Raw genomic sequence first — 13,356 nt, 5'->3', positions numbered from 1 at the left:
TGCCCAACTCTACCTAAAATTTCACTAGCTTTCATGGCTTCTAATCTAAATGTCCATTCCTACGATGCCACTTGTCCAAGTGATAATTTATTATGGTATTAGACGATTTGGTCTCAAGTTTGAATTTTATTTTTGCTCTATCTTCTAATTAAGAAGCTAAAAATCCTCCATAAATCTCACTAACTGAGGGAGAATTTGGAGTAAAGAAGAATCTTAAAATCATAGTAAAATAATTAAATACATGATTTCCTAACCATTTCATTTTTTGGGCAGCTGGTAATTTATCAATATTAACAAACCATGCAAAGACATCGCAGTTTTTTACCTGTAATATTAATAGTGATGACATGGCCCATTTATCCAATGATCTATATAACTAAGTCTAGTATTAAACACAACTTTACGGAGATAGAATACACAGTCTGTAATAAAATATTATACAGGGGCTGTCTCAGAAACCAGCCATATCATATGATATGTTAATGATGAAAAAGTAGCGCTCATGTCGACATTTCACAATATCTATAAGGCATTATTGTTGTTGTTTGTTATATATATATATATATATATATTAATAAAAAATGAATCTTATGCTCATTAAAGAGGTATATTATCAGTAAGTTTTTTTTTTTTGGATATTATATTATATCACAAGTTGCCCTTATAAGCAAGGCGGAAAATCACACTGACTCTTTTTAAGGAAGATAATCTATCAGAAAAAAGTTTAAAATTATCTTCTTCCAACTCATTATGTGATGATTAAAAAAACAATTCATATATAGTTTTAGTCGATCTCTTTGAAAGGGTCATATGATTTGTTTATATAATTTTAGTCTGGTAAAACGTTAATCAGTAGATTTGAGGATATAACTAAGTAAAACTTTGTCCAATCCTATTTGTGTCTTTAGTGGGTCTTAAGGGTCTACGTCAGTTTATCTTGGGAGGGGAAAAAACAAGGGGATTGTGATGATAAGCGCACCAATGTTAAATTGGTAGGATAAGAATTTGGATCTAATCCCTACCAGGCTGTAAATTATCGAGAAATTCCACTTGCTGATGATATTATAAAAGACACGTAAAAGACTTTGAAAATGTAATAAAGAGATGCTGCAGTCCTTCGAAACTGATTCTCTTTATTACCCCTTTCTAGGCGAATCACATCTTGTCGTACCCCTTTAAAAAAAAAAAAAAAGAATTCCCTACTTGCATAACCTCACCACCCTCTCCTCCAGTTTATAAGGAGCAAGTATGCATGGATCTCTTACTCAAAACCATTCCTTGACTTAAGCCTCTTCTCTCTCTCTTAAGTTTCTTTCACTTTCGAGGTCTTTAGCTTTATTAACCCAATACTCAATTCCTAGCTGAATACACATTGCTCATCTTATCTTTACACCCAACCCAACTCCTCTAATTAAGCTATCTTATTGTCTGTCACCTTCTACTGCCTAAAGAGGAATGGCATCAAGCTCTCTCAATTCTTCACGCGGTTCTAACTCTTGGACACCAAAGCAAAACAAGCAATTCGAGAGGGCTCTGGCTTTGTATGACAAGGACACCCCAGACCGCTGGCAAAATGTGGCCAAGGCTGTTGGTGGGAAATCTGCAGAGGAAGTAAGGAGGCACTACGAGATCCTTATACAGGACCTGATAAATATAGAAGCTGGTCAAATCCCGCTGCCCAATTACAAGAACTCTGGGAATAATGAGAGGTAATGTACTGAACTCTTTTCCCATTACATCAACCATATAATCTCCATGGCTTTATGTTCCCATATCTAATGTTTTTTTTGCCTATGTTTAATAAGATATGTCATATATAGAAATGGCTCTTCATTGTGGAGTTCCTAGTAGAGAATGTATTCAGGGATTGATCACTACCACAATGTCATCTACAATGCTAGAGGTCCATAGCAGGGCAATTAATAAACATTCAGGACATATGAATTGTAAGCTTATCAACAAATACTTTTATGGGGCAGTCCAAGACATTTTCTAGACAACTTTTCTCCACAATCTTGAGCATCTTATTAGACTAGAATAACCATCAGTCTCTAACATATGCTACACATGACCAGAATTAAGTAATGACTATATATGTTATATCTGCATGGATCATGCAAGCATATGTCATGTATCTGAATGCGTGAAAACGTTTTCTGATCCAACCGTCCCTTTCCTCAATAAACCTCAGTCTCTGCAGTGTATAGGAGCATTGAGTGGGATACTAAACCAATAAATAGTCATTTTAGGATACGGGTGTGTTCGTGTTGCCTTCAATTTCAATGCACAAGAACATTGGAAACAATCCAAATTTTACAAATAGGCAAAGCTTCCATCCAGTGTTGTAATGCACTAGACATATACGTGATTATTTTAGGAGACGTTCATGACAAGATGCAAAGAGCTTGTAAACTAGACACATTCCCTTAAACATGTTAACCACATACCTTTCCTTTCCTAGTAGGTAACTCAAACGTTCGAATCAAACACCGACCCTGCTGCACTCAAATTGAGAAATAGTTTAATATTTTTTGCTATTTTCGATTGCTATTTTATATTATATGGCCTATCCATTTCATACTCAATTGTGACTTCCTAAGAAAAGCCCACATGAAATCTAATCGTAATGGTTTTGGACCATAGGCACATGGTTCCTATTATTTGGAGCTGAGGCCAACCCAACATATATAAAGTATTTTTTTATTAACCGGTGCTAAAAAGATGAGCATCATTCTATGACTCAATCACATTGTTTTCTATCAGATTTCAGATTCCTCGGTAACCATTCATTCATCCCCTAACTTGTTCACGACAATGATTCTTGGATCTAGCTAAAACTTTTTGGCACCATTTAGGAGCTAGTTCAAAAAGAAAAAGAAAACTTTGCCCAAACAAGAAAATAGCCAAGCTTGGACATTTAAAATTACATAATACTACTAATAATAGACATATATATAGTTTCTATGCCCACTAAAATAATATTTACGATGAATAACTGTCTCATCATAAATTATCCTTTTTTTTTTTCTTGAATAAACTAATGGCATTATTTTATTTTATTTTATTTTTTACTTTTCCTTCTGCAGGCTCATGAAGAATCTAAGGCTCTAAACTCTAATGAAGCCAAAAAGCATCAGGCATGTGATCATAAGATCTGTATAAAATATGTGCACAAGAACAAAAACCAAAAGAAACAAAGAAAGAACTATATCGCTAACTGTGGTTCTGCTGCTTTTAGCCGTAAATGTGCTATTTGAGTTTCGAACCAGTCCAAATGTATCATAAAAAATAAAATATAAAAGGCTATGTTTTTGTGCTCAATAAACTTGTACTGATTATCATAATGGAATGTTTAATTTGAAGAAATATTTGAGCGTTTGTTATTGTGTGGTGTATTATTAGATCTTACGGATTCTTATTCTATATCCAAAATTCCTAATCTCATGCAATAATAAAGCAATTCATATAATCAGATCAAATGACTCATCGAGCAGTTTCTATGGATTCGATTATTGAATAAGAATCAAATTAGATGATATTCTGTGCTATCGTCAAGTGCATACAATAATCACAATTCAACCAGATAGTGTTTAGATAGTTTGCTAACCAAAATTCATCTAATTTGATTCTTATTCTATATCCAAAATTCCAAATCTCAATCAATAATAAAGCAATTCAAATAATCAGATCAAATGGAATAGGTCAGATTATTCGTCGAACAGTTTCTACGGATTGGATTATTGGATAAGAATCAGATTAGATGCCATTATTTGCTATCAAGTGCATGCATGAATCACAATTCAAAACCAGAAAATGTTTAGATTGTTCACTAACCTTACAAATTCTAAAGCTGAAAACAGCGATCGGCAACAGCTTGTAGATACAGGAACAATGAGAGAGAGAGAGAGAGAGAGAGAGAGAGAGAGAGAGAGAGAGAGAGAGATCTGGAAGATGATAAGAGCAAGAGATTTTGAGTAGTAAATTTGGGAAGAGAAGCTGAAGAGGCTTTTTATTTTGAAAGAAGAGGAAAAGGCGGGAAAATTGTAGTATTTGGGGAAGTGAAGTCGGACTGGTTGGGTGGGCTCGAGATTCAACGATCTGATCTTGTGGAAAATCAGGGCCTGATGCGTGGGGATTTTAACGGTTGATGAGGGAAAAGGAATTGAATTAGAAAATTGTAAAAAAAGAGGTTGGAGATGCGGGGTATCGATCCCCGTACCTCTCGCATGCTAAGCGAGCGCTCTACCATCTGAGCTACATCCCCAGGTTTACATTTCTGCTATGAAATTATAATTATTTATTTGTTGCTTTTACCACCCTTGTCTACTACTTCATTTAATTTTTGGTGAGTCCATGTCTAGTACTTAAAAATTGACACAATATGCCGTACTTCTTTCCCAATTACTGCATGCATCGTGTCCTCACGAGAAGAAGCAGCTAATGTTACATGGATGGGGTTGGATAATTTATTTTATTTTATTTTATTTTAATTGAGCATTAGATCAATAACAATACCAATACAAAATAAGAGCAATTTTTTAGCCTAGTAAACTTGAGCATTGCACTAAATTAGTAGAAACTATGTTATCAGTGCTTCAAAATTAGTGGGGTAACACATAGTTCTATCCTGACTCAATTGATAAGCAAAAGAGTAAATAATAAAATTATATAATATATTTTTAAATATATATTGAATATAGCGGGATTAAGTCGGATTAGGTGGAGTTGTGAATCTGCTAACCCACGCCCCACTCGACTCACCGTAAAAAGAATTTTGACAATCTAATTGAACTCATCAATCTCTAAAAGTTTACCCAACTCGGTAAATTGGGTTGGATCGAGTTGATTTTTGTGGATCAATGTATTGGCCACACACCCCTACAAATTACACATATGAAATCCTTTTTAAAAATTTTTCCAATGGTGTAATTTGTAAGTGCAGTGTTTCGTATATTTTTTTTTTTTATTAATTACACTTTAAATTTGTATATTTTAAAAGTGGCTTTAACTTTTAAATTTAATATCTACCATTTCAAATTTTAAAACTGTTACAAATTAAAACCTATACTATTGTTAGCTTCAAATTTGAACCATTGACTTTTAAAATCGAATAAATTTAAATTACCCAATCAAACTCAAAATTTCCATGGATTGATATGATTTTAAAAGTTTCTTGCATTTGGGTAAAGATTTTTTTATGAATCGTGGCAATTTGAATTACTCTCTCTATTCCTAATTGTTGCTCCTCTATTCTATTTTAGAATATCCTAAAGTCTAGTCTTCTTTGAAAAATGAACAAATAGAATTCATATTTTCTCCATCATTTAAAAAGTCAATACCATTCTTTCTTTAGATTTTAAAATAATAAGAGTAGTTTTGGGAATTTATACACTTTTAAGTGACAAACAATATATTATATGAATTCTATAAACAGGACCAATAATTCGGGGACAGAGGTAGTATATCACAAAAAATTCTTTGTTTGGTTAAAGCATGGGTAAGAATTAAAGATAGAATTTGAAGATTAGGTATCCAAGCTTTTATTTTATTTTATTTGTGCCCACAAAGGCATTACCTCAGAATTTCCCAAAGACACCCATAGCCAAAAAAAAAAAACTCTACTATATATTGTATACAAAATATAATGTCTTCTCTCATCTTCCTCCGTCATTGTACAATTGTGGTGCTTCTTAACATTCTCAGCTTGCTCTTCCTTGAGCCATTGCCGCAAGGAGACATCATGTTAAAGTTTTGATCACACCTGAAAAATCCTATGACTAGTGGCAACTCTACCCGCCCTTCAAAATTTAAGATCTTGTCAAGGTGTCAATTTAGAATCCAATTTTGACACTACACCTAGGGGTGTGCAAAAAACTGAGGAACCGAACAAACCGATTGAAACCGACCGAACCGTTGCCAAAATTTTGGTTTGGTTTCGATGCGGTTCGGTTTCGGTTTCATTTTTTTAAAACCGAAATTTTCGGTTTTGGTTTCGGTGCTGGATTTATTTACCCCGAAACCAACTGAACCGAACCGATATATATATATATATATATATTTATTTACGTAACTTTAAAACATAACTCTTCAGTGGCTTAGTGGTATGCTCCTTAAGTTTTGGCTAGCAGTTCCAAAGATCGAGTCTTCGCGTAGGCGTGAGTGATTTTTTGCTATTTAATTTTTTAAAACCCTAGAACTATAGCATGATATAAATAACCCTACTTTCTTCTTCTCTTTCATTTCTTTCCAGCCGCCCCTACCCCTAACTTCTTCTTCTCTTTTCTTTTTTTCCAGCCGCCCCTATCCTTCTTAATTTCTTCTTCTCTTTTCTTTTTTTCCAGCCGCCCCTATCCTCCCTATTTTCTTCTTCTCTTTTCTTTTCATCAGCCCTTCTCACGTCTACCTCAGCCTCCCCATTTTTTTCATTTCTTTTTGTTCTCTATGAGTCCCATGGACCATGGCCATGCCTTTCTCTTCTCTTTGAGTCACATCTCTATACAGAGAACGAAAAATCAATGGTAGGCTCAATCATGGTGGTAGGCTCTTGCTATGGTGTGGTAAAGTTCAATTTTTTGTTTGAATCTATGTGTAAATTGTTGAACAAATATTGTTGGAAATTTTTCTTTCTTTGTCGTTCTGATTTGTTCAATAGCTCCCTCTCTGTTGCTCTATTTATTTGTTTTTTATATGTGATTAAAGTTAGGGTTTTGAAAATCTCAATAACCCTTTCTTTGAAAAACTGAAAACCGACCGAAACCGAAATACACCAAAACCGTTCGAATTCCAGCCATTTCGGTCGGTTTCGGTTGAGAATTTCACAAACCGAAATATTCGGTTTCGGTTGGCCATACCCATAAAAACCGACCGAAACCGAACCGAAACACCCCTAACTACACCACAATAAGATAATTCATTAATTTGATTGCAAAAATTAAAGTGTCTTTCCCAAAACATTTACAAAATGGATTATGAATATATTAAACTGTTTGCTTGTCCTTACATACCAAGCAAAGTTAGGCTGGGTGCCCAGCATAGCATTTTAATCCAATTTGGTTATTACAGTCCAGTTCAGTCTACTTCAGTCCATTTCGGTCCTCTGTCCATTCAGTCTACCTCGGTCCATGAGGTCTACGTCGGTTCATTTTGGTCCACTCTATCTACATCGGTCCAATTTGGTCCATTCCATCCTTTGGTCCAGTTCAGTATTTTGGTCCATTTCGGTCTTCTATCCATTCGTCCCAATTAGGTATATTTGGTCAAGTTTAGTCTATTCGGTCCATTCCAGTTGATCCACGTCTGTCTCTCTGTCCATTTCGGTCTATTTCAACCCATTTCAATCCACTTGTCTACTTTAGTCCATATCTGTCCCGTTTTGGACTAATTGGGAACTTAAATTGATTTTTTTTTCTTTTTTCTTTTTTTAGGTTGCCTTTTAATTTTTGGGCTCAATCCCCCCCCCCCCCCAACCCTTAATTTTTGGGTGAAAAAGTATGAAATTTTAATTATATTTGGGTCAAACTCTTTAGTTTTTGGCTAAAAAATACAAAAAAAATATACATTACAAATTAGAGATATAAGCACTAAAAAAGAAATAAACACAATAAATATTAACCAGATTACCTTAAAATTCAAGTTTCAATAATATATACATTATAATTGTATTTGGGAAAAAAATGCTCAAATTCTAAACTTATATAATAATCTAAACTTAATGTAACATATTACATGTATTCTATGCAATGGGAATGTACATTTTTTTTCTTCAATATTATTGGATATGTTCAAATTAGTCAACCGATTATGATATATTAAAAAAAACTTTTTAATAACATCTTCTCCATTTATATTAAGTGATATTATAATTATGTAATTTAAATATTTTTTATTAAATTATGTTTTTCATATGTCTGTGTACTTTTTTTTAATGAAAAATACATTATATGTTCTATAATCCTATTACACAAAACTTAAAAAAAAAAAAAAATTTAAATTACACATGCTTTTAACTTACAAATTTTACATTTTATTTTTATAAAATAATTTTATTACATTTTCTCACGCATTGCGTAAATTTGCAACTGGTTTAGAAACAAAGAGAGAATGTAATATTTGAATAAAAGGAGCCGAAAGGTTAACATCTAAAATTTGAATTTTAATAAAATGGTAAGCAATTGGCACAACCATAGTTACTTTTAAAACTAAACTTTTATATATATATATATATAACTCAATAGTTGATGGCGGTGAGGAAATATGGATAAAAAATCAAAATGTGTCAATTGACTGTTCTAGAATAAAAACATCAAAATATGTCAATTGAACTATTAAACTGTTCCAGAATATGGGTTTGTAGAATTGGTCGAAGTTTAGACTTCGGTCTGGGCTGGGACGTTGTTAAGCTAAAGCCAAGTGCAAGTGTGTAACCACCTGCACCTCAAATTTCAACCAAATTAACCAGGCCACAATTGTTTCCTTTTTGTTAAGAAAGAACAAATTTATTCACCAAACCAGAACTACATCAACAAACAGCGATAAAACAGAATATAAGTCCCAGAGTGACCATTTCTGTAACCTCTAAAGCCAACCCATCACACGAACCACTTGCACCTCAAATTTCAACCAGCTTTGAAAAGTCAATTTAAAACCGAACCATGTAACAGTGGTAATCAAATCTAGGCTTCCAACTGAAACCCCTAAAAGAGGACAAAGAAAACCGACAATTCCAAAAATTACAAATTTGTTAACGAGAGAGACGGCCATGGTTGTTTAAGCAATACCCAACTTTGGTTATCCTACACATTATATATATTCACATTCTCAGCTCACCTATTCATAATATTACTAAACAATAGTAATATAGAATTTTACGTGAGTTGCTTTTATTCTTTTATTATTATAAGTAGTCTTGTTTTGGAGGAAGGAAGAGATATGGCAAAGATAGGTGTTGTTCTTGCTTTTGTGCTTTCTTTGGTGCTTGTTTTGTCGATCCACTCGGTGTTGGCTGATGATGATGCAAACCATGTGCAATCTGCTATTGATAATATAAATGAGACCGTCACCACGGTCCATGAAGCGGCCACCACTGTCCATGAAGCGGCAACGAATACTGCAAATTCTGTGAATACCGCGGTGGATAAAGCTAAGGAAACCACCTCATCATGGTTTCAATGGTTTCGAGACATACTAGAGTAAGTTTGTAGAATTTTAGTTCATCCTAATGATTTTTGTTTTAAATTATTAATTACTTTGTGTTAAAATGATAAAACACCATCTTTTAGAAGAAACACGACTTTAATTTGTAGTAAAATGATATTCAATTGGCAACATATTTGAACTCTGTTAGCATAATTTTCTCATCAACCATATATTAAGTTGAAAAATATACAGAAGCATTTTTTTAGCAATGCATGTTTTCATGCCAACAATATAGGATTCATAACCTTGAAGTTTGAATTGGTTTTTCTCCTATTTTTAGTACTTTTTCCTTTGAAGGTACTGACCAATCAGTTGCTTGATATGTTTCCAGGTTTGTTGGCATTGTTAAGTCAAATGACTAGAACTGGCAGGAGCAACCTAATTAAGCAATGGGAATCTGGATAGTGCAATAGTCCTTATTTCATGTCATATCTCTTCTAAACTTGTGTCCTTCAAACAATACTCAATAGGCTCTCTTTCATAGCTCCAAGATTGAGAAATATGTTCAGCTATGGGCAAAGCCAGTATGTCAATGTAATCGTTGCTATTATACATGTAATGACTTCAAAAAATATCATAGTCTTTGCATATGAACCTCGTTATATATATATTTTTCTATGTTTGGTGCATCTCACACGCATATCATACTACACATGGTTATAAATGATGGGAGTTTATGAGCGAGGCACAAATTAAGAAGATGACTGACCTACCAATACCAACATTATTTGGGTGATTATTATGAGAAAAATCCTACAAAAGGTACTCGGTGGGACTGATTATGGACATGGCGTATAATAGTATATAGATGGACAAAGCAACACCATATAAAGCTGACATATCCAACTCCATCCATCCTATTTTATATCATAAGAAAGGTTTTACTTTTTAGTACTTTGAAAGTTAAATGTCGAATTTGATTTTTTTTTTTTAATCTTCCTCCGCAATTAAGATGTTCTACCTTCATTCTCTCAAAAAAACAAAAAAAGAAAGATGTTTTACCTTCGGATATCATTAACAAGCATATTTGAAGTTGGAACATTTCAAAATCGATTGAAGAAATTAAAAAAAAAAAAAAAAACCTATCAATATATTATTGACCAACACATTTCAATCATAGCATAGAGTTTTACGTTTGTCACAATTTTTTTTTATAAGAAGATCAAATTTGGTTTCTTTTCTTTGTGTGTGTGTTTGCCGGTATTTGATACGTTTGCAGGGCTCTTGGCATTGTTGGAAATGCAGAGGCCTAGAAAGAACAGGCAGGGCCGCAGGGGCATGCTAAGCATTAGAAAATTTATATAGTGCAATCACATCTCCTGCACAATTATAATCCTTATTTCAAGTTATTTTTTTCTTCACGATCGAATTGTGTCCTTGAGAATTCAGATAATATCCAACTGGCTCTAAGATTGAGAAATATGTTTAGCTATGGGCAAAGTCAGCATGTCAATGTACGTATACTCATTGCAAACATATGAAATTGATTCCAGAAAGAAATAACAGCCTTGCACATAAACTTTTTTTTTTTCCAATAAGGAATGTTTTACCTCACACACGTGGCGTGCAACACATGATTATAAATGGTAAAATGATAGAAGATTATGAGTAAGAAACAAAGAAAAGGACATGCCCACAGCCCACACATGGGTGATTATATGGGTGTGATTGGTCATGGACTAAACAGAGATAGATGGGACAAGACAAGGATACCATATACGCTTTTAACCTCACAAGACTACAAGAGTCTAGCAATAGTCTCTCACTCCCTATCCCCTGAACCAAAACTTACTAACAATTTAAGGAAAAATAACAAGCATATATGAACATTTCAGAACCGAAAAGATATCAGCTTTTTTGTAAAGAAAATTTCATTTCATTTAGCATGATACTTTTCATCCTTGGAGTTGAGGACCCAGAAAGCCTGGCTCTTCCTCCACCCAAACACAAAGAGAAGCAATACATTGTACATGTCCCTCTGTTCAGTGTCACTTTTATGTAACACTAGTCGAAGACCCGCCACTTGTACATGATAATTTTTTAAATAAAATATTATTTTAATCTTTAGACTTTATAAAGTGTTTTTTTAAAAATAATTTTATCATATTTTTCATAATCTTGTCTACAGTATTTTTTACCATTATCATATATTTATTGGTTGATGATTACATAACATAGACATTAAATAAGAGGTAGAACTATTCATTAAAAAAATTTTAAGTCATGGTGTATGAAAATTATGATTATATATATATATATATATATATATATATATATATATATATATATAATTTCCCTAATTAGAGTTTGATTAGTTTTAAGTTTAAATTTTGTATTATTAATTTTATTGCACTATAAAGTTTTCAATATCCTCTGTATAGCCATCTCTATTTTATTTCTAACTTCTCTTGACCACCTTTTTATTTTCCAAATAACGGTTATTAAAGCCGTTTGATTTCATTTCTTTTTTTCATCCTTCATTTATTCTTTGTTACTTTGTATGTTCCTTTGCTAGTTGTAAATTTTAAAGTTATCAATAAAAAATAGATATCATGGATGGCTTAAATAGTTATAGATGTAGTTACGTTAGTGGTATGTCAAAGGGTGTTTTTTTTTTTTTTTTTCCTTTTGAATTTTCAAGGAAATATGAAAGGCATTTCTCTAGTTTGGTCTCAATCAATTAAGATATCTATAGTATATTAATGGAAGTAATAATGAGCCTTAAAATTTTTTTTTTCAATGTATGAAGTGGTTAGATTAGTGGTATGTCAAAGGTTTTATAAAAAAGTTAAAAAAAAAAATTCCAAGGAAATGTAAAAGGCTTTTTTTTTGGAAAAAAGAAATTGTGACCTTTTGAATTGTAGAAATATGATTGTTTTAATTACCTTGTGTATAGATTTCATTATTAAGTTATAAATATCTAAATTAAAGTAGATGAATATATATATGCAAAATTATATGTAAAATTACAACCACACAAGATAAATATGCACAGATTTTATTTATTTATTTATTATTATTCATGAATCATTATTTCATTGTTTACTTATAAATATCTAAATTAAAGTTTTATTTTTTAAATCTAAATTAAAATAGACGAATATGTAAAGATAAAATTATATGAAAAGTTAAAACTACCAAAAATGAACGTTAAACCACTTGTAGATGTGTGTTTTTGGAAGACTAAAAGTATACACAATTGCTTTAGTTGGAACTATATAACCATGCAAATATTGTTGCAAGTGGTTTCATCATTTGCAAATTTGGTGGCCTTACAAAACAAATATTTCATTTTGCAAAAAACTTTACATGAGCTCCTCTTTTATGACAGCCTTTTTGCCAAAACAACTTAAGAATATTAAGGCTTAAGTTAACACATGCGGTAATTGTAAAACACGTCAGTAATATGAAAAATAGAAAGATTTATATATTTTAAAAAACATTTTTAATAGATGGTAATATAAAACATTTTTTTCTCAATATTTTATGTAACTTTTCCCATAAGATCAAAATTGTTGGCATCCTTTAAAGATGATACATAATATTTTTGAGAAGAAGAAGAAGTAGAAGCAGAGACAATGCTAATACATAATATAAAATTATTAAGTTCATTCTCAATAGCCTTTATCACACAAATATATTGATTCCCCCAATGTATGGTAAAGGAAGGCAGGTTTGTGTCTAGCCATTTTTTTGATTTTTGCTGCATAATTTAATAGTATGGAGCATGTGACTGGATTTTAATGTTGAATAAAATAAGATGAGAGGAAAAAAGAGTAAAAATCATATAAATAGTGTAAGTGCAGCTTTTGGATCCTAAGCCCAAGAAGCAACGGGGTTAAGGCCCAGAGAGTCCAACACAATGAATTTGTAGAGAGTAGGCTTATAGACTGTACTTTAATGGATTTGAACAACGCTTACAGTGGGTTAAAAATGATAAGAAAGCAACAAAAGACAAGCTTTTCACAAAGAAATCCTTCCTCAGCAAAGTCCGAGGAGAGTAGTTCTTAAATATATTTCTTTAGACTTGGTTACAATTTCAGTTCTTGGTTGCTACAGTGTCTACTTCCGCAATTTTCAGATCCCCTTGCCCTGGAGGATCTCTTACAATATATAGTCTCTTTCCACTGATCTTGGCCCTCCATTTGTTGATCATGTAGG

At 32.5% G+C, this 13,356-nt stretch overlaps 1 protein-coding gene and 1 non-coding gene across 2 annotated transcripts; one reads left to right on the top strand and one right to left on the bottom strand.

Annotated features, from left to right (window-relative positions):
• Positions 1 to 1,263: 1,263 nt before the first annotated feature.
• Positions 1,264 to 3,379, top strand: LOC142622892 (protein RADIALIS-like 3). Its single transcript, XM_075796451.1, has 2 exons — positions 1,264 to 1,709; positions 3,087 to 3,379. Exons 1-2 carry the CDS (start codon positions 1,456 to 1,458, stop codon positions 3,109 to 3,111), a joined length of 279 nt encoding a protein of 92 aa, XP_075652566.1. The 5' UTR covers positions 1,264 to 1,455; the 3' UTR covers positions 3,112 to 3,379.
• An 812-nt stretch (positions 3,380 to 4,191) lies between these two features.
• TRNAA-AGC (transfer RNA alanine (anticodon AGC)) lies at positions 4,192 to 4,264 on the bottom strand. Its single transcript has one exon. It is a non-coding gene; the product is annotated as a tRNA-Ala (tRNA).
• Between the last annotated feature and the right edge of the window lie 9,092 nt (positions 4,265 to 13,356).

This window comes from Castanea sativa, chromosome 1, assembly GCF_040712315.1.
Source record: "Castanea sativa cultivar Marrone di Chiusa Pesio chromosome 1, ASM4071231v1".
Lineage (NCBI taxonomy): Eukaryota > Viridiplantae > Streptophyta > Magnoliopsida > Fagales > Fagaceae > Castanea > Castanea sativa.
This window is presented reverse-complemented; position numbering and strand designations above follow the sequence as displayed.

Bases quoted from the DNA above. Each gene is read 5' to 3' on its own strand.
- LOC142622892 (XM_075796451.1), top strand. From the start codon at position 1,456: ATGGCATCAAGCTCTCTCAATTCTTCACGCGGTTCTAACTCTTGGACA. The intron at 1,710-3,086 runs GTAATGTACTGA...TTCCTTCTGCAG, and splicing joins AACTCTGGGAATAATGAGAG to GCTCATGAAGAATCTAAGGC.